This window comes from Cloeon dipterum, chromosome 2, assembly GCF_949628265.1.
Source record: "Cloeon dipterum chromosome 2, ieCloDipt1.1, whole genome shotgun sequence".
NCBI classification, from domain to species: Eukaryota; Metazoa; Arthropoda; class Insecta; order Ephemeroptera; family Baetidae; genus Cloeon; species Cloeon dipterum.
Window position 1 is genome coordinate 11,010,559 of NC_088787.1, and position 22,182 is coordinate 11,032,740.

Consider the following 22,182-nt stretch of genomic DNA (forward strand, 5'->3'; position numbering starts at 1 on the left):
CTGTGGCCGGCCGGAGCCGACATCTAATCGCGCTTGGCCCATCCCGCCGACTCCCGACTCCCGACACCGAGCCGAGGCTGGGCGGCTCGAGTGGCAGGGCCAACTTTTCACTTAATGCCCTGTGTAATCAATCAATATTACTCGGCCAGCGGCTGCGGTGCCTCCATCTTTTCTCCTCGCGGTAATTTCGGCCCTGTCAATTCAATTATGGGCGCGATCTTTGATTCGCTTCCTTCTTATTTCCCCCGACAAACGCGAATTGGAGCGACAGGCGGGGAGTGGAAATGAGTGCAAAACTTTTATTCTTGAAGAATGGCGACCGCACGCTTGTTGTTTCCTCTCTCTCGCACAAAAGGCTGAAATAAAATTAAAAAAACAACGTCTCGCAGGATCGTGTGTGTGTGTGCTTTGTAATTTTGTGTTTGTTTGAGTAATTTGCGTGTCTCTTTCGCTCTGGCCACGGAAAATTAACGACAAAGCGAAGGGGATGGCGATAATAAAGAGAGGAGAGCGAGCGAGCGTTGGCCTAATGGACGCTGGCCACGAACGCCCCAGCACAGCACGCCGAAAACAACAATGTGCTGCAAACAAGTCGGCGGGCCGCAAGGGCTAATTGCCACTACTCTTCCTCCTCCGCTTATACTTTCACTCTTTTCTTTCAAAAAACACTCCAAATAACAATATTCGGTTGATCATTTTATTAATTTAAATTTATAATTTTTAAACTGATATTTAATCTTTAAATATTTAGAAACTATTTAATTAATAAGCAAGGAAAAGGACGCAAAAATTATGGCCTCATTTTGTTAAAAATTATGGAATTCGTAAGTGATTATTTAAAAATTTTAAGTTTCAATGCACATTTTGAAAATCAAAGAATCAATAATCAGTAAAAACTGGATTTGAGGACTAGAAGTTTCGTCATTTTATTTAGGTAAATTTGATAAAACAATAGATTCCCGATTCGACTTAAATGTGTGTGGTTTTCTGTCAAAAATTATCAGTATTTTTAGTTCCTAGTATTAAGCGTTTAATTCACTTCATTATAATTCGTTTGATCAATGGAAATCAGTTTGATCGCGTGTATCATTTTGAATAAACGAGATCCGCGAGATCCAATTCAAAATTTTTTTTTACGAAAGGTTAATTATTTTTTCCTTTTTAAATTACAAACCCAACCAATTTGGATGGATTATCGACTGATGCTCTGCTATGTAAATAATATAATTTTCTTATTTTTCCACAGTCAGATCGAAAATGGAAATGTGCCTATTTGCATGAAATTACTTTTGCGTCCATTAGTGGTAGCGTTAGTTGTTGTACAAATTAGCTCTAACGTCCGGTTTTATTTGCTCGTCGAACAATGTGTTTTGTGTTCAGTGATTTGTGTCTTGAAATGATCATTTTTTGACGAAAAGTAGGTATCCCTAAAAATATAATTTCATTCTTTAAACATTTTAAAAACAATAAAACTAATTTCAAGCGCGTATGTACTTGACTTCGTTTTAAACAAAATAAATTCCCCGCATAAAACACGAAGATACGCAGGAAATTATTGATTGGATTGATGCAATAAGCAGTTAATCTAATAGTAACATGTTCTACAACGTGAAATAAAAAAAAATGCAAATTTCCTACAAAACTACTGCGCTTATCCATTTTTTCGGCAGATTTCGATTTCTCTCGTCGAGATTAATCCAACTGTGTTTGACACTTTTTGTGGAAACTCTTTCTTGTGAAATGAAATCTCAAGTAGGGAGACAGTCCTCATACCATTTGAAAAGCAGCCACTTTCTCAACAAAATTACAGTGCTGCCTCGAAAAAATTTGACTCTAAAGGATTAGATTATGTTCAGGTAAAGATTTTGCGGCACAAAATCCTTTTCATTTTTTTTAATCAAAATATATTACATTATTACATTTCAAAACACCTTTAAAATTGAAAAGTACAGAAGATTTACAATTTAAATGGGGCTCCTCAACTCTCCATAATTCAAACCAGATGAATTACTAAAGATTAAAAATAAAACCAGCACTCAGAAAATAAGTGAAAAATACAGTCGATCACTGCTTCAATCCTCGAGTCTAGTCAAGAGGGTTATGATTGTTGTTGGCTGTTGAATGTTGAAGCACAACGTCGGGGCTGATGCTCTCTCTCTCTCTCTCTCTCTCTCTCTCTCTCTCTCTCTCTCTCTCTCTCTCTCTCATTTCGCCGTACGTCGTAGATCAATTAGACAAAGCACGCAGAGGGCCGTGTATTGTAATGGCGGACACAGGTGCGTGCGCGTCCCCGCGGCGGGGTGCAAATTGAAATAAGGCACGCGCGCTCGCTCGTTCTGACGACCCTTCCATTGGGACGATTAAAATTTCAGGCCGGATGTGCTCTCTCTCTCTCTCTCTCTCTCTCTCTCTCTCTCTCTCTCTCTCTCTCTGGCTGCGCGCCTCGTGCAGCCTAATAATGCTCATTACGATTTAAGCCTCCTCGGGGGCTGTTTCAGCGGCGAGCCGGCCGACGAGAAGAAATGAGCCGCAAAGTAGCTGGGCCGTATTTCCCATGGGAGCTCGGCTAGGTAATTTCCACACCTGTCTGCGCCGGCCGAGAAAAATAATTCGCTCTCTTTCTCTCTCAATCTCTCTCCCCAAACCCTTCGCAGATCATCCAAGCCCACTAAAGGCGAGCAATATAAATTACGGCTGCTCTGTAACTGCGCCGTCACAAGTGGCCTGCCCAAAATTAACTCCAACTTGCGTGTTTTTTTACTGTTGATTTAAGTGGATTAGTTTTCCCTGTAATGTACTTATGCTAATTGTTACCACTAGTTTGTGTTTCGAAATTTTGAACTGCTGGAAGAGGAAGTTGAATACTAAACTTACAATAAGTCAATATTTAATTTTTTTTTCAATTTAAATGATCTGGAAAAATTCCAAACAATTTTAAAATTGAAATAAAAAATACATAAAGGTCTCAGCCAGTTGCGCTGCACCGCGCCAGCCGGAGAAAAAACTGACATCCAACCATTCAGGCCATTAAACTCACTATTCTTATTTAAAAATTTATCAGCCGCCACTAAAAATGCTCAGCCACAGCCTCCAGCACAAAATTCGGCAACAGCTGGTTCACCCATCCACTGCCTAAAATAATAGTAATATATTTGGCTCAATTTAGGGAAAATTTAGTCAATATATAAACAATTTCTAAGGATACAGCTCGACTGATGACTCATTTTAAACGCTATGCAAAAAATTCAAAATGTTCTAAAAACTAATATAATTAATTTACAATTTTTTATTTTGTGCTCTTGCAGTTTTTAAACTGTATTTCATCGATTATTTCAATTTCCCCTTTAATTCACATCGACTTGAATTGATTTACATCACCTTTTAAAACTATCTCAGACAATTTGGAGTAATTTTTCAAGCCTTATACGAGAGCCCTTAGCCAATATATCGGGCAGAGTCTAAAATATAGGGGATTTTACAGGACGGTAAAAAAATGGCCCACCGATCAATTCGTCTTGATCAGGAGATTCTCCCCAATGAAACCACGATGGAAAAAACAGACTGCAATATTCGATTTTGAAACAAATCCTGAAACCTTTTAGAGAGCTCAAACTCGCTAAAATTGCCGCAATGAAAATCTTAACTGCAAATGCAAACATTAAATTAAGTTTTGACGTGGACTAAAAGAATGTCCTTGTTTGCCTTTATTAACAGCTGATGATTCCAAATTAATATTTTAATTCTGAGGGGCTAGAGAAAATGGTGTTCTATAAAGAGCAAGATCATTCTCCCATTCAAATTTTCAATTTTTCTACCAATCCTGAAATGAAAAAAATACACCATTTGTTTATTTTTTTATTTGAGCTGAAGTTAGTCAATTCAAATTAATTATTTTTCCTCTCTGTTGATCAACACGAGCATCAAACTAGCTGTGCACATTCGAGAACAGTGCTCCGAGTGCAAACACGGCGCGCGCGTACGCTATAACAGGTTGGCGTTTTAATTGCCTTTGTGATCATTACATGGGCAAACAAGGAGACGGCCGCCAGTTTCTGCGGCCTACTGCTCCCTTGCTAACTCGCTCAAAGGCAAATAGATGAATGTGAGAGAGTGTGTGTGTGTGTGTGTGTGTGCAATTTTTAAAGGAAACCTGTGCTGCAAATCCTGCAGCGTGCACAAAGAGCACGGCAGACGAGAGCGAGAGCCACAGGTTGAGTTATTATTTAGCAAACACGCGCGTGTGCGGTTCTCTGCGCTTAATTACGATTTCGCGCAGGCTGTCTTGTTTCAGCACTGCCGCCTCCGTCGCTGTGAACAATGAACAAGGCTCAATTAAATTTTCCCTGAGGAGGGAATTGTGATGCGCTCAAGAGAAACAACAACAGAACTACTGTTTTTTTTTGGAAAATGGCCGAGTTTGGAAGTTTATTTTGTTTTTTTTTGTTTTTTGCCTGCCAAACACCTAAAAAAATTCGTAAAGTGTTTTTCATATTTACTTGTTTAGTTTGACCCAGTCTGCAGCAAAATTGGTTCCAAAAACAACAATTTAAATAGCTAAATGATTTATTTTACTTCAAGGGTTGTTCAAAATCAGACTGCTCTGGTGCACAGCCAAGAAAAAGGGTTAAAAAGAAATAAACGAGATGTTTTTCCCCAGTCAGGTAAGCAGAAAAACTTAAAGACCGTCTTTGACGAAGTTTCTGAGCACATCAATCGATTCTTGAGGGTCAAATTAGGTTAAGTGGATATTTTTCGCGATGTGCGTAGCACAAGTTGAACTTTTTTCCCGCCAAAACAATAAGAACGTATATCCGATAGCTGCGCATGCGTCAGAGCTGGCTGGATCTGACAAAGAAGTCATTCATACAGGCGGTCTCTCTGCAAGTGCTCAAACTAGCTCTGGCGCATGCGCAGTTCTCGCATATACGTTCATATTGTTTTGGCGGGAGAAAGAGTTTGCGCGTCGCACTGGACTTTTTGGTCGGAAAAAATATCCACTTTACCTAATTCTACCCTCAAGAATCAATTGGTGTGCTCAGAAACTTCGTCAAAGACGATCTTTAAATATGTAAAAAATTAAAAAAAAAACGAGTTTGTGACATTTCTCTAACATGATCATAAGCCATATATTCTAAATTGTTCCAAATTTCAAAGGAAATTTTTATTAAATTCTTAAGACTAACCTAGAGGCTTCATTCAAATCTATTGAACTGCGTTACACGTGGAAATTCAATTTAAATAAATAGCCTCTGTAACATCAAAGTTTCAGAAAAAATTAGTGTGCTTTAATTCAGAGCAATATTCATGCATTCCTCCGTTATTTACAACATCTATATAACAAAAAGTGTTTATTTTGCCTCAGGTCTGATTGACTAACTACTGCGGTTTATATATTTTTTAACCGTTGCCGTTCAGTCTTTCCGGCGTTTACCCTCAATTTCGCGACAAAGCAAGCAAATAAGCGATTCGCCGATTGCACCGGCAGACAACTTCAAACAGCAAATACAAAATAAAAAACATGCACGTCTGTCTGGTTCTCTTTGTGCACTTGATTGTGTTGGGCTGCGCCGGTGCCGCGGGGCGCGCCGGGGTGGCGGCCGGAAAAATTGCCAGCCATGTGCAAAATCGACACCGCGCGCGCATTGTTGATTTCGAGTGGAATGACTCGGGGCCTGATCAAGCGAGGCGAGCGAGCCAACCGCTCTGCTGCGGCGCCGCTCGATTATCCATTCGCAAATATACATATACCTGCGCCGCCGCCGCTGCCGCCGCACCCAATGTGTCTACAAACTGCAAACTACGCACACAACGCAACACACACCAACGCCGCAAACGGTAAATACTGTGCAGCGAGTGCTGGACGACCGTACTGGACCTAAATTTTAAAAAAGAAAATCATTTTACTGCTAAATAAAATAATTGAAAAATTAATTATGTTGCTTTATCGAGAGAGGCAACATGGTGGTTGTCAGGGTTCTCGAGTTGGGGGGCAATATACATTGTCTTAAAGACAATTATGTCCCAAATTAAAATTTGAACAGGGCACAATATTGCGAAAAATCGGGCAAAAATGGTTTTTTAGCAGTGCAGTATTTTTTCTCTTGAGGATGAATGAGGGATTTCGCAAACCCTGGTTTTTACGAATTTATTCAGACTTATTTTCTTCTTAAAACAATCATATTTTCTTCTTAAAACAATCATATTTTCTTTTTTTTAGAATTTAACTCCAAAAAAGGACTCTAAAGGTCACATGTAAAGGATTTTAGAGGTCTTCGCCAGCCCTACGGCGCCAGTCACGCCAGTTGCTAGCCAAAAAGTCAAAATTTTTTATATAGAAATCTTTTCCAACGTTTCGTCGGCGAATGGCTTCACCGATTTTGGTTTTCATCACGTCAAAATCAACCATATTTAGTTTAAAATGCATAGTGGCAGGGTTGAGTCTGAAATCGCAGCGGAAGTGCCTTATAATTAAATTTATTACTAAAGTATACGGTGGCGCCATCTGTTGGCTACTTCGAACACAAAGGGTTTGTACAACTGGTGAATTGTGAATTTTTCTCGATCAGAAAAATATACCCGGATCTCTTTAAAAGTCAGAAACTGACTGCGCAGCTCTACAGGTTGGAAAATAAATGTCGAGACAAATTTCCTTTGAAATTGAATTGGTCACGAAATCGGCTTCAACATCTGGATTCTGAATCTGCTTGCAAAACTAAAACAAAACACTTTGAAATATTAGAAAAATTAAATTTGACGGCAAAGGTTTTCACGAATATCGCATATTATAAAATTTAAAATGACCAAAATTATGTAGTTATCATCATTAAAAATTATAACTTAATTCTAATTAAACCCACCTAAAAATTAAATTTACTGTATATGCAAAAAATTTAATATCACCGTTAATATATTTCTTATAGTGTTAATCTGAACTCACAAGTGATTCAAAAGGTTTGTATCTTCCAATGCGGTGGAAGACGATTTTTTGAGTGTCTCAATAGACTTAAAATTCCGTCATTAATGCTCATTTAAAGTCTTAAAGTAGATTAAATGCACACAAATAATTGTTTATATAGAAAGCTTCCAAAAAAACAATATTTTCGCATACATAGCAGAGATTTGGCAAAGTTTAATACTATTTCTAATTTCAAAGTCTGGTCCAATTGGTTGAAAAAGAAATTCAACCACCATGACACGAACATGGAGTGGCGGATACAATTTCGAAGCTCTATGACGGGTCTCACTGTCAAAGCGGATATCCTTGGGCTATTATTGCGGAGGCAAGGCAGCGCGCAGAGCAAAAAGCCGCCGTTTGACACACATGCAAAAACGAGACGCGTTACTTTCTGGCCGCCGACCCCAGCAGTCGGCAGCTCGCCGCAACCCGCAAATAATGCGCCGAAAAAGCAGCCCTCCGAGGCACTTCAATGAGCTGCAAAATTTGCCACGATTTCTTGCCGCTGGGTTCCCTGCGAACCGCATGTTTGGTTGCCGTTTTTTTGTGGTTGCATTCCAATCCTTTCCACAGATAAATCGATTTAAAGCATCAGTCAGTGTTACATATTTAATTTAGCTATAAAAACGTAATTTTGTCAAAAGTTGACCAGGCATAAAATAATTTTAATTGGGATTTTATATGTTAATCTAGAATAAAATTGGCAAGGCTACAATTTCAATTAATCTCGTTAAAATTGATATTTTTGGTGTTTCCTTTTTTACAATTATAGAAAATATTTTGCAAATTTTAATTAGCACAAAAAATATGAAAGATTAATTTTTTAAATATTATATTTTAAATGAATTTATTTTCTTTTTAGTGGAAAAATACTATTCTCAGATTAATTTGTGTAAAAAATTATCTATCACTCCATGAGTGAGGATTGTGATTTTACTCCCAAAATATCCTTAACAATTTGACCTCACCGCTAAAGAAAAAAACAGGAAAACATATATTTATTTTACCGGTTATTGTTTAATGAAGCTGAATTTATCTTCATTTTTCTAACTGTCACGATGTTTGTTAAATCGAATACAGTTTTTTTGCGTGCATTTCAGATTTGAATATCATATCTTGTGTCAGTCGATGCCTGGGAAGATTGCAGCATGAATTCAATTCTTGGCAAAACATATCCAAAATCGGTCAAATCCACTTGGATGTCGAAATTGTCATGCAGGCAGTTTATCAAAAAATCGATTTCAATTCGGCGAGTCGTGGGAACGGTATCGGAGAGCGTCCAGTGAGCAAAGCCAGCACCGTGCCATAAATTTTGCCAGATCGAGCGGTGCGAGTATTTGTCAAAGTCGGCTGCTCTTCCCATTCGATTTATCCAGAGGTAAAAAACGGCCAAATCCATACGTTTCGCCAGAATACACCATATTGGAAGGCGCACGGCGTGCAATATATATTCCGCCTAGTTCTGTCTCGACCGGCTGATACAGGCTGACCCATAAGTCTAATGCAAACTTCACGCTCCGATGATCGCGCAGAATGGGAATCAAATAAATAGAGAAAGAAAAACGCGAGAGCCTGGCAGACACGCGTGAAAAATTGCTTTATTTCCAACGATTCTGTTAGTTCTACAAGTTCAGGAACAGGAAACAAAGAAGAAATTCATGAGTGTTCCAAAAAAAAAATAAAGGTTTTGATACCTCAGTGTTCGAAGCCACCTACAGATGGCGCCACTGTATACTTTCATATTAAATTTAATTTTAAGGCTTTTCCGCTTCGATTTCAGACCCAATCCTGCCACTGTGCATTCTTCACTTAATATGCTTTCTTTTGACGTGCTGAAAACCAAAATCAGTGCAGCCATTCGCCGTAGAAACGTTGGAAAAGATTTTGTATTTCAAAAAATAGTTTATCATGATTCCACGGCGATTGGCTTAACCGATTTTTGTTTTCAGCTCGTCAAAAGAAAGCATATTAAGTGAAGAATGCACCGTGGCAGGATTTAGTCTGAAATCGCAGCGGAAGTGCCTTAAAATTTAATTTGTTACGGAATTATACAGGGGCACCATCTGTAGGCGGCTTCAAAGACTGAGGGTTTATACAACTGGTGAACTGTCATAAATTTTTCGCTCGATTTCGATTCCTCTCGTCACGATCTATCCAACAGCGTGCGAATTTTAAGGTAAATTTTTCTTCTCGTGAAATAAATAATTATTTACAATAAGGAGACTGTGCTCACCGCTTAATTAGCATGCAAACTTTGGAGATGATTTTCTCATTTATTTAAACGGCACCCCGAGAAAAATTTTAGCTCTTATTCCCCATTTTCTGAGACTATGAAAGATACGCATTTTTACAAATATTTATGATCGATTTATTAAACGCCAAAACATTGGTTGGGAAAGTGATATTATTTATGAAAAGAGCATCTGATTAACGTAGCACTGATAGCATGGTCCTTGCAATTACTCTTCACTCAATCATTATTTCACATTGCTGGGGCTGAATAAAATTTTGGCTCGATTAACTGCCTTTTTAAAGTAGAATTATTTACAAACCTTTCGTACGCAACCGTGCTGAGGATAGAATAATTTTCATTTCCTTTTCAAAATACATATATTCACAAACAAAGTCGTGAGAGTATGTAATGGAATCTGTCCACATTCAGGACACAATCTGTCCTCTAAAGAGATGAATGCAATCTAGCGGCCGAATCGCAGAAGAGCACGCCTCGCCGGGGCTCGCACACAAACACATTATCACCATTGATTATTATTATATGATCGCGGGCAGGCGATATGGGCGGAAAGAGAAGAGAGGCAGCGAGAGATCATATAATAAAGCACGGCGGCCTGTTTGTGAATCAGAGTGTGACAGCGGAGCTAAAAATTAATGCCACCGCAAACACAATCAGAGCAGAGCAGGTGCAATTAATGGCGCTCGATCGCGACCCGTCATTTCCATTAACCCCCGCTCCCTTTCAATTATTATCCCCATGCTCGCGCATCTAGCTAAAAAATTGCGCTGCTCTCGTATTACTCCGTGGATTAAAAGCTTTTGTTGAAATCAATCAGCCGAGCCGATGGATATGTGGAAATCTTTTGTTTGTTTATTCTCGCTTGCTGCATTTCGCAATAAAAACAAAAGTGCAGCGTTCTGGATAAAAGATTTCAATATAACATTATCTCGGAGCCGGGCATTTCACTTAGTGAAACAAAAAGCCGTGGGGACTTTATCTCTGGTCGCGCGCGCGCGCGAATAGTTGGGGCGACACGCGAGTAATCCTCGGGCGAAATCAAACCGCCCTTGTGCCGCTTTTTTCCACTCACCCACCCACCCGGCTGCCTGCCTGGCCGGCCGGCCGACGGAACGGCTTATCAGCAGATTCGGCAGCTTGCACCAGTCACGTTTCACCTAGTCTTTTGTCATCTGGCTTGCAACCCCGCCCGCCCGCCAACCCGCCAACCCGCCCGCCCTGCCAACGATTTTTCTTTCGCGCCGGCCTGGCCCAAATCAGCACTTTTCCTGCTCTTTCAGCCCGTCGCCGGCAACGGCTGAAAAATTATTCCGTCGTTTCCTCGGGAACTGGCTAAAATTGGCTGCGTAATGCGTGTCTGGCGCAGTCTCGGACCAAATTGAATGATCGCTCCGAAAGAAATAATATGTAGTTCGCTCCATTTGATTGTTCCGGCATGACTTTGCTGGTATTCAAAAGGGAAAAATTGGAAAGCTCTCTTGATGTATTAAAAGAAGAGGAAAACTTTCGAGCGCAAAAGGAAATGAAAAATTCAGCAGTGAAAATGTGGATCGACTTTTAGACCGATTTTGAACTTACAAAATAAAAAATCAACACTGTGGTAAAATTCATGACATTTTACAAATTTCATTACTCGAAACAGACCAAAAAGCAACCTATCAACTAGTGCCCAGCCAAAGCTTTTTTAAACCAGTCAAAGCAGTTATGTTTGCAACAACCTTCTCCAATTTTCGATGAATTTGTTGTTTCCAATTGAAATGACACCTGAAAAATAATAATAATTTCTCTATTTTAACTTTTAACCACGTTAATTTAATAAAAAATCCCAGCTTTGCGGACAAATGACTTTTTTGCAGATTGTACGAAACACTCATCAAGAGGAGAGTTGATTTAGCCACGAAATCGCTTTCCCCGCAGCGCGCGGTGTAAAGGGCGATGCGGGTAAGACTAAATAATTATCAGTAGCTTGCGCGGGGGCCGTCGAGCGGCAGCTCATTTATCATCGGCGCCGCAATTTGTAACGCGCGCGGCGCTTCATCCTCGTGTGTCGGCGGCGTTTGCAGTATCAGAGTTTAAGCCACCGCACGCCACTCACCTGCGAATGCACCCTCACTATGTGCTCTCTCGCTCTGCGCCGTGTCGCAGAATTATGCCGCCCCGTGACGTTCTCAACAGAAGCCGGAGCGCGTATATTGTTATGATGTAACACGCTCTCTGGAATTAATTATACAAAGCGGCACACAGAGATTGCTTTCAGTGTGCGCCGCCGACAAAATGACAACACCGATTTAATCACTTTGTTTCTCCGTTCATTTGGATTTGTTGGGTATATTTCGTAAGATTGCTGCAATAGGAGGAAACTTAAAACCAAAAAAGACAGCCATTCCTAATTTACTAATTGTGGACAACCCAGTTAAAAACGTTAAAATGAGTGGATTCAAAAAATGCTGTTTAATTAAAAAAAACTTTTTCTTCGACTTTTATTTACATACTTTTGGATTAATCTGCATTTGTAGATTAGACATATGTTTATTCTGTCAGATGACTAAAATATGAATTTAAAAATAGTATCCATTTTTTCATGAGATCACCTCGATTGGGTGATATAAAATTATTTCAAAACGTACTTCATTCAGGGTGAAATAGAAATGATTGTCTTTTTTGGAGCAAACGTGACGTTTTTGGAGGTGAAATTTGGAATTAAGTTCGGTAAACCCCAAAATTAGTTTGTTTGTAGTTAGTGTTGCATTTTTGCGCATTTCAAGTTATTGGCGAACCCTGAAATTGCGAAGATCGTTAAGAGCGGGAATCAACTATTTTGACACACTTGAGCAAAATTTGGATGCCTTTAGACATATCAAAGTAATAAGTGAAGCAACAAATTGTGACCAACAGTTTCACGAATTTCTCCTTGTCCTAAAATTGAGTTTTTTACGTATTGGAGATTTAGGGAGGAAATATGACCTCCTATGCTGAAACTCTGATTGTTTTTAATGGCTCACGATTGACAAATAATGTATAAGAAAACTGAAACTCTAAATAATAACGAGTGTTAAAAATCTTCTTATTCAAAATAAAATTGCTCCTGTGCTAGATTGAAGAATAAACTACATTTTTTTCAACTCTACGTGTGTAAAACATTGAAAAACGTAAGAAAAGTTGCACCTTCATTGTTTTGTCAAATAATATATCCGCAATTAAATTTATTACACAAAATGGACAAGCAAAAAATCTCTTCGAACCTCTGCCTAGCACATTTTGTGACCTATCGGAGTGGCCGCATAGAGGAACTTGGACCCAATGAGGCCATCTTTTCGCCTCCCCGCACCAAGGTCTTTTATCCAGAACCTTCCCGACATTTGTCCCTAAAGTCTAGGTCCCCGAAATTCTCAAATGTCTCCCACTACTTTGAAACTGAGGAGAATGCCTTGACAATGCGAGTAAAATTTAAAAAAAAAAATCTAAAGGCTGGCCCCAATCCTCAATTATTCCCAGTATGTCAAAAATATATTTTCCGGCGAACGTTTTAACGCAGCTCAGAGCAAAATTAGACGTGGGGCAACTTGAGAAGCAGTGCCTGGAAAATCATCCGTGCTAATTGCGGAGGCCGAGTTGGGAAGCTTGACACGCGATCAGCTGATTTAGCGAAACGCGGCGTGCGGAAGTGGCGAACGCTGCTGCTGCCGGAGGGTACAGCGGGGGAGGGGGTGGGGGTGCGGTGCAATTGCCGCATCAGCAGTATCGAGTCCTCTTCTGCTGTCACAAGCACCTCGAGATGGAGAGCGAGCGAGCGAGGCCCGCACCCCGTTCCCGATGCCATTAGGCACTCGCGCGCGCGGTTTATTATCGATGCGCCGGCGACTGCGAACGCGTTGTGTTTTAGCTGCAATTCTTGCGGCTGCATTTTTTCGCATTCGTAGTGGAGTCCCGACGGATAGAAAATCATTTTTAATAGGACTTGGAGGCTGAAGAGGCGGCGCGGCGGGCAATTCAATGCGCGCCCCACTCTGCCCCGGATTTGCCTTTTAGGCGTTCACCCAGCAAAGCCAGTCACGCCTTCTTGAACTGATTAAAAAGTGCTGCTTGTGCTGAAAACCCACAACCCACTCTTTCTGCTCCCAACTCGTCTCGTCAAGGTGACGAATTGAAGCCGGAAAAACATCAAAACATTTCGTAGCCGTGTATTTTTATCAAGATTTATTGGAAATTTCTTAGCTTGAAACAAAAATTTATTTCGTGGCAGGAAAGGAAATAATTGATTATAAATGTTTTTTTAATCATTTAACATGTTTTAATGTGCCTTATATATCGATGAAAACCAAATTAGATAATTCATGTCCAACTGCAAACGAAACAATTGATGAAGAGCCTCAGTCGGCCCCAGGAGATTTATTAATTTAGAAACGCGTAGAAATTTTTTGACTCTTTTTCTGAGCTTTCAATCGTTCGCGGGAAAATCTAAGCCACATAAACCATACAATCGTTTAAAACCGTCTAAAATTGGCAAACATATCCATGTAATAGTGCGTATTTTTTGCTTCACGCATTTGGAAATTTTTCAAACTTTTTCATTAAAGTGGATTTTTTGGTCAAACTCGTTTTTCACGTGCCAAAAAAGGTAGCTTCTATTTGCAGATCTATTGCAATTTTTAGACCTATCGATTCAAAAAATACAGAACTGCTTTCATTTTGGTTAAAAGTAATTGTACCTATTTCAAACAGTTTTGGTTTCCTTTTGGGTAAAATCAAAAACTTGCTGTACATTTTCGAATAATTTAAGGCCCATCATGAAAAAAATTCAAGCCTTTTTCATTTCGGTCTGTTGGTGGTAATGCAAGAAAAATTTAAAAATACCAAATCCGACGTTCAGAGGTTTGATTTTTATAAGCCTTTACGGTTAAAAAGCGTTCAATTTATAATCAAAAGAGTGGCAAAATTGCACAATAAGATAATTTTACATTTTACTGTTTAGGATGGAAAATTTGTTGAAATCTAAGAGTTTTTTAAACTTTAAAAATGATTCTGATATTTGCCTACGGAAGAAACCATTTAAAAATAAATTTTATAAATTCCAAATGTCCACCTACATTTTTTAAAGTTTGTGTATTTGGTACAGTTCACCCTAAATGCTAAAGATTTTAAATTTGGACATAAATGGAAGATTTTTCCGTGAAAATGCCATATTTTAACGGTAAAAAAAAAACAAGTTATTAGGACTAAACGATGACTAGAGATTAGAGAATCATCTAAAACTGATAAAACCGCCTTAGATAGTCAGATTTTCACGGAAAAAGTCTCTAAACAGTCAAAAATTTCCGAAACAAAAGTGTAAATTTGATAAAAGAAAGGTTGAAATTTTAATTTTTACATATAGAAGATCCTCTTTTTAATACGGCGCACCAATCGTTTCAATAATCAACGAAAAATTCAAAATATTTTTAATCACTGCCATGTAGAGTCGATCGACAAAAAAACAGCCACCCAAAGAATTTAGAATAGTTCATATTCCTGATTTTGCCGTTTGAAAAAATAACATTCCGTTTTGTCCCAGCGGGTTTTGAAATATGCAAAATGTTATTCCACTCGTCGTTGACTGCATCTGGCAACCAGTTTTATCGCTTGACGCGTTTCACAAATAATTTCGGAACAGCGAGCGCGCGTTGGCATTATTTAGAAGACGCGTCTCAAAGGGCTAGAGGCGCGGGCGGGCGGGCGGGCTGGCGGGCAAAAACTTGTGTGCCTTTGATTGCAAAGAGAATTCAAAAGCACAAAGTGCGATAAATAATGTGTTGTGTATGAGTGTGTGTGTGTGTGTGTGTGTGTGTGTGTGTATGTATATGTGAGAAGGGAGGTGGTGCAAAAAGCAGCGCAGGGGCGATGAATGCCGCCCTCTCTCAGCCCTCTCGGCTCGCACGCCTGCTAATCTCTCTTGAGCCGGCCTAATCCCCCGCCGCTCTCGGCCTAATATATAGGAATAAGTGCTGCTGTGCTGTGTGCCTCGTATTAAAAGTTAACCCAATCCAATACACACACACACACACACACTTCTTGCTTTTGCTCGGCGCTCGCTCGCTCGCGTCCACGCGGACCCGAAACGAGAGGCTTGCTTAATAAATGCGATCAAGCAACTTTTATGACGAGCAGTGTGTAGCTCTTGAAACTAATTTCGCAAGTTGGAGAAAGACGTGCCTGGCCGCACGCGCCGTGTTTAAAGCAGTACGCACCTTCAATAGCGGAAGGAAAACGCTCGTTTTTAAAGCCTCGTGTCGATTACCCCCTTCAGATTTTCCGAGCCTCTAAATTAGGTAGCGCATGAGCCATTGAAAGGTTCACAAAACAGAGTTTAATTTACATTGAATGGGGGAAGGGAGTCATATTTAGCCCCAGATTTGACTTTCTGATGTCAAAATAAAATTATTAATCACAAAACACATCATGATTTGATCTGTTTTTTGCCACTTTAAGCCAAATAAGGTGAAGTAATTTTACAGCGGTAAAAATTTAAAAATAAAATTAACGTGGAGTTGAGGATTGGCACGAGTCCATATATATACCGAAACGCTAAACCACTCACTGGCCTTTTGTGCCGTAATGGAATCTGGCTGAAAATGGTGGAGAGAGAGAGAGAGAGAGAGAGAGAGAGAGAGAGAGAGTGCAATGCATAGCGTTCCCCGTTCATCCCCGCGCGCATTACAAACCTGACCTTTTCCTGTGGGCCGCTCCGTTGGGGAAATCCGTCACAGCCAGCGCTTGATTCATGGCTTTCGGGCTGGCAGCACGCCTTCATCTGCCGTCGGCCAAATCCTGCGCACGGGGACACCGCCTAACATTACAAGAGTCTCGATCACGATTTTCCCTTTATACCGGATAAGGCGCGCGTTTTTCATATCCACCTCCTGTAATGAAATAACAAGTGACTTTCGATGGATAAACTAGGGCTGATGGTTTTTGACGGTTCTTGGGACAAAATATAATCAGATTTTTACGGTTCTTAAGCGGTACATCGTTTTTTTCACGAAATTTATTTTAAAGGAATGATTAAATATCAATTCTGGTAATAATCGTTTTTTTTGGAAACAGAAATCTGCCAAAAATATTTAATTGAAAAATTATAGCCTGGTTTTAGAATCACACATTTTTTAGACGATTTAGATTGTTTATAGACTCTTTAAAACGTGGTTTTTGCAGTTTTAAATAATTTTAAATGGTTCGAATGTCTTCAAATTTTGTCAGTTGTTTGTCAAAATTTTCAGTATTTGTTACGTTTACGTACAGGCTTTTTTCGGGAGTCAATCGGTTTCTTCTCTCAACCCTGACAGTATCGCTCATCGACTTGCAAAATTATGGAAGGGCAGCAATTAAAAACAATTTTGAATTCTTTGAAGGTCGCACTCGAGGATTAATTCATGAAAATCAATTAGAATTGTTGACTGCAATTTAGAAAATTTACGATTTAGCGCAATAATCAAATTAAAGGACCTGAAAATTATTTAAAATTTTAGATCTACCGAAATTTCCGGGAAAATTAGGCAGTTTATCAATGATTTTCGCTAGATTTCTATTCCCTTTTTAGATATCTACCCAACGATGTGCATAATTAAATCGTGATTTTCAACAAGGAGTCATTGTTCACTGCATGATCAGCATGCAAACTATATTTAGCCGATTTTCTCACAAAATTTGAGCTTTATATCTAAATATTTTAAATTTAACTTAAGATCTAGTTAAAAAATATTTTTTAGAACCAGGATTTTCGGTTTAGATCCCCTTCAAAGAATAAAAATGTCATGTAGTTTGAACCAGCAACGTCGATTCTACTATACTAGGTCACTTTTCTTTTCACGTGTTGCAATTGAAAAAGGTGAGAGAGCTCTGCTGATTAGGATTAGCGGCGGATTAACGCAACCTTTCCAGTCGGATGCGACAAAAAAGTCAGACGTAGAAAGTGCACAACGTAACATTTAACGCTCCTTCTGCATGCACGTCTTTTACGTACACACGAAATCAATTAGCGTGGAGTATAATCACCCAGCAGAGGGCCATTATCTGCGTGCAGCAGCATAGTATAGCGCGACGGACGATAAATTAATATATATGCGTGCACTGGGTTATGATGCCAGCAATTAAAGAGCGCTTCTGTTGGCCGTTTGTCTTTGTTGCGCGGCTCAGAATTCAGACATTTCAACGGGACCATTTGCATTGCATTAGCGAATTTATGCTGTCACGCTGTAACGCACCACCGGACATCATAAATCCTGCCCCCGGAGGCGGCACTTCATTTGTGTGCGAATGACACCGCCACTCTCTGTCGTCTCTGCCGGCAATCGATCCGCACGACTCGTGTTTTCATCTAGCGCTTTGATCTTTGCCAAATGATCAAGCCAGCCGTGGAGAATTTCACTCTAAACATTTATTTGTCGTTGGTTGTTGTCTCTTCAATAAAGTTACATACTTTTCATGCGCAATTTAAACTTAACAACATTAAAATTAATAAAGTTGAGAATTTAAAGATTATGAAGCGGATTAACTGGGTAGGAAGACCTAAACGACGAAAGACGCTCCCCCTCCAATGATCATATTCCCTATTAGAGGATTGATACTAAAATCCTTGTGCCAATACATGAAATAATTACTAAGCATTTTCACAACTTAATGAACATGATAACTTCATAGCCGATTTTTTTAGCAAAATTAAATGGAACGTGGCTTAACTTTTTATCTAAAGACCGTCTTTGAAAAAGTTTCTGAGCACACCAATCGATTCTTAAGGGTCAAATTTGGTAAAATGGATGTTTTTCCGACCAAAAAGTCCAGCGCGATGTGCGAACTTTTTTCCCGCCAAAACAATATGAACGCGAGAAGTGCGCATGCGTCAGAGCTGGCTGGATCTAACAAAGAAGTCATTGGTACAGGCGGTCTCTCTGTAAGTGCTCAAACCAGCTCTGACGCAAATACGTTCATATTGTTTTGGCGGGAAAAAAAGTTATATTTTTGCTAATTCCGTTGCGCTGGACTCTTTGGTTGGAAAAACATCCACTCTAACTAATTCGACCCTCAAGAATCGATTGGTGTGCTCAGAAACTTCGTCAAAGACGGTCTTTAAATCTTCACGGAGAGCCCAAACCGAGTGTAATAATTGGATTGGTCAGTTTTTAGACTTGGGTTTTTATATGTGAGAGAGCACAAGAGACCCGCACGTGACAAGCTTGGCGCTGGGCACAATGGAATCTCGTGGCCGAGCAGTTTTGTAAAAGGCACGAGGCTAACCCGGCGTGGCCGCTGGCGATCGCTTTGAATCAATCAATTGTTGGCCGGCGCACTAATTGACAATCGGGCTCGTCTGGCGGTGTCACTCAAAATTTGACGCGCGGCCGAGGCCACCCCCGGTCCCCGCACACCCGCCTGCCCGCACATGTGCATCTCTCTCTCTCTCTCTCTCTCTCTCTTCTCTCCGTGATTGATCGACTCTCACTCAGCTGCACGCATTATGCCACGCCGAGGGGTGATTAGCCAACCCTCCCCACTCGATTTGCCTCGACGCCCGATTAATTTCGCTTATATATGCTGTATTTAATTCAATCAGGTTCCACTCGTGCCCGTGCACGTGTGGTGCTTGAAATTTTAATTAATAGTTATGGGGGCTGTGCCAATGTAAAACAGAAATTGTTTGTTTGCTCGCTCACTCAGCAGACACCTTGAATAAACGAATGATGTTTGTTTTCTTTCTATAGATGGACAGTCATAATCAAAACTGCTGGCTGGCTGGATCGTTTTTATTGTCGGGGTTTGAGCAATTTGCCACTGTAAGGGTTCGCAAAAATCCCGAATTTTTTCGGAAAACCCACTGCATTGCAAAAAAAGGTTTTTTTGTTTTCTGTAATTTTTCGCACCTTTCTGAAAACATGGATCACCAAAAAATAATTTAAATAATCAATAAAATGCCACTGGTTTCACCGTAAGACCGAAAATTCTAACACTTATCATAATTTACCAAAGGTTCTGAATTTTTCAGCGCAAAAATGTGACATTTTTGGGGTTAAATTCGGAAAAAAACAAAATTGGTTAGTTTTTCCAGCTGTTTTTTGGCACAAAAAAAAACCAGCTAGCATTTTTCCACATTGCAAAATTGGTGCTCTCTGAAAGATACCAGTAAGGACCATTTAGTCCATCTTTTTCGTGTAATTTTAGTCTTCTTCTAGTTTGTTCCTGGATAAAAAAAAATACTGACCGGTTGTAGGCTTGGGTATTTTCATACGTTTTCGACCTCAAAGCAGACTTTGAATAGTTCCAGACAGATTTAGCCAATCTCAAAACATACTCACGTACTTCATGATAGAATAACAAATAGAACGAGTTGAAAAGGATTGATGAAAGAAAGAAAAAAACTCTTGTGGAAATTTTGTCATAGTTTCTTTTTGGAAGCCACGAAAATATGTAATTGCATTACCATCCTATTGTGAAAATACAAGAAACGCCTCATGAAAAATGTGTGGAGTGGAATTGGAGTTGAAATTTCCGACTGCGGTGTAAATTTGATGCTTTTTCAACTGCAAACAGAGGAGCAAATCAGAGTTTGGTCGGTTGGCAGGCAAACTTTGCTCCTTCGTCTGCTCTTCATGAGGTCAGAAACGGCTGCTTCCCTCTCCTCTGGCGCGCGCAAGACGTGCACATAAGCAAATTTTCGCCAATTTCGCTCCGGCGGGCCTCTTCACAAGAAGTGACTCCGCAGCAATAATTCAATTTGCCGAGCCGCCTGCTTAAGAGCTTTTCTCTCTCGCTCGCGAGCGCGCGCGCGCCTTTTAACACTCTCTCGGCTCGAGCAAACGGCTCTTTGGTCTTTGATTCGCCATAATGCATCTATAATGCAACTGCTCGGGCGTTTTCACAGCTCTCGTCGACACGCCCTGGGGACAAATATATGCACTCGCTCTCACCACACACTCCTATACTCACTGGCAAGATGCTCTTTTTAAACGGCGCTTTGATCTTTCGGCCCTTTTCTCCCTCCCGGCCTCGTGGACCATGTGTATAAATTGCTTCCGTCTCGTAACTCGATATATGCCGCTCGACTCACACAGCAATGCCAGTCAGTCGTTCATTGAGCAAAAATTTATCCATACGCTTCCTCCGCCATGCGCGTAACATTCGATGGAAGTGACAATTTGCTCTTCCGCCGCTCCAGCCAAAGCAAATCGATCCGACGAGATTGCTCCAATTTGCTCTTGACAAAGCTGTGTCACATGATTCACAGCCAACCCATACTTTTAATGCAAAGAAATGTGTAATTAATACTTAATAATCATTATTTAGATTAATCAAATTGAAAATTATTATTTTTTTGTCAGAGCTGTGAATTTGAGATGCTTATATTTTTTTCTAAGCTCTAAAACGTTACATGCAGGACCGCGAAATTAATGCGAATCATTTAAATTCTAGCAAAACCTGCTAAAACTGTTGAAATCACCCAAAAATCCTTGCAAATTTTCGGCTCTTGAAATTATTTTTGAAAACTTTAAAATTTCAGGTTTAATTTTATAATTCCAAAAATGTATTTTTTTTCAATTCGTGATCTTGAATAGTTTTTCCAATACTTTGAAATTATTTTGTACTGTACATTTTGATTTCATTTGGTAAATTGTATTTTTTAGGGAGGAAATGGCATTGCACCACACACTTTTAAAACAGCGTCGTACATTTTCGGTTAAATTTCTTACGTATTCAAAACCTTTTCCAATTTACAGATCATAAATATAATTCCAATTTTTAGCGCTCTCATTTTTAACTATAAGGATTAAAAAAGTCATTAGACAAATTGAAAAAACTCTTTAGTAAATAATATTATTTATCTTGTAACCGAAAACGAAACATAATTGGCCAAAAAATGTTTAATTTGTATTCTAAAATACTCAATTCAAGCAATTTTCCCAAAATGTTGGTGACATAAAAATAAATCCAGGTCAATCCTGTGGCGAGTGAAATATAAAAACAGAGTTGACGGAAAGAGATCTAGAGTGGCGTTATTGACGTCGCCTGTCGCCTCATGCGGACCCCAAGCTTCATATTTCCTCTTGGAAAAATATACCTTTCTGGTGATTAACTAATTGGACTTGCTCTCATTGATCGTGAGTTGAGACTTTATTTTTTCAACATAACTCAGCTTTCAAACAACAAGGATAAGTCCGACTATTGAACCAATAGAAGTCCACCCTTCAAGACGAAAATATACATATTCTCTTAAATCGTCGTTTTCCTGACCCTCAGAAATAATTTTTCAGCGGGAAACTCGAAAAATGCTTCAACTACGTGTCAATCATGCTAGAAAATAAGAAAAGATGCTGCAAATCATCGTCCAACACGACTTACTAAAAGAATTCGAGTGTTTAACTTAATAAATTTCAATTTAGTGTAGAACAATTAATTATTGCTCGTTCCACACGAAAATTTAGAGTTATGCAACGTGCTTCACACAAATGTTTCGCCTGTTGCATAATTTTACCTCGGGAATCCACCTCGGGATTGCTAACATTTATTTCCCTTGTGTCGAATTCCCTTGTAAAGTTGCTCTAATTCATTTTTTAAAATTCACTCACTGCCTGTTTCAGGATGCGTATCGGCGTTGGGTGTGCGCGTCCCTGTTGCCTTATCACGAGCCACGTGAACCAGCCTCGACGTCGGCGCCAAGCCCGGCCACGGACAACGGCAAGCCGGTCGGGCAGCCTGAAAGGCCGAACCCGAGTCGTCGGAACGCGTGGCGAAAAGTGCGCCCGTGTCGTGATGTGTGCCAGCAAGTGGAGCAGCGGTGCCCCTTCTTTCTGCCGGGGGACCGTGCGCCAGGATACACCACACAGTACGCGGGTGAACCCACCTTCCTGTGCCTCGGTGAGTTTTCAACAATTGAGAAATGACTGGATCGCTTCTGCAGATTTTAAATTTGCTAAACGCCCGAGCAAAAATGGGGCGACGGCTGGCAACCCTA

General features: G+C 39.9%; 1 protein-coding gene across 1 annotated transcript in view; it reads left to right on the forward strand.

Annotated features, from left to right (window-relative positions):
* Mid1 overlaps window positions 1–22,182 on the forward strand; it is a 102,018-nt gene that overhangs the window by 73,438 nt on the left and 6,398 nt on the right. The window contains exon 2 of the mRNA XM_065477935.1: window positions 21,809–22,085. Coding sequence (XP_065334007.1) covers window positions 21,809–22,085 — 277 coding nt within the window. The remainder of the gene's footprint in view (window positions 1–21,808; window positions 22,086–22,182) is intronic.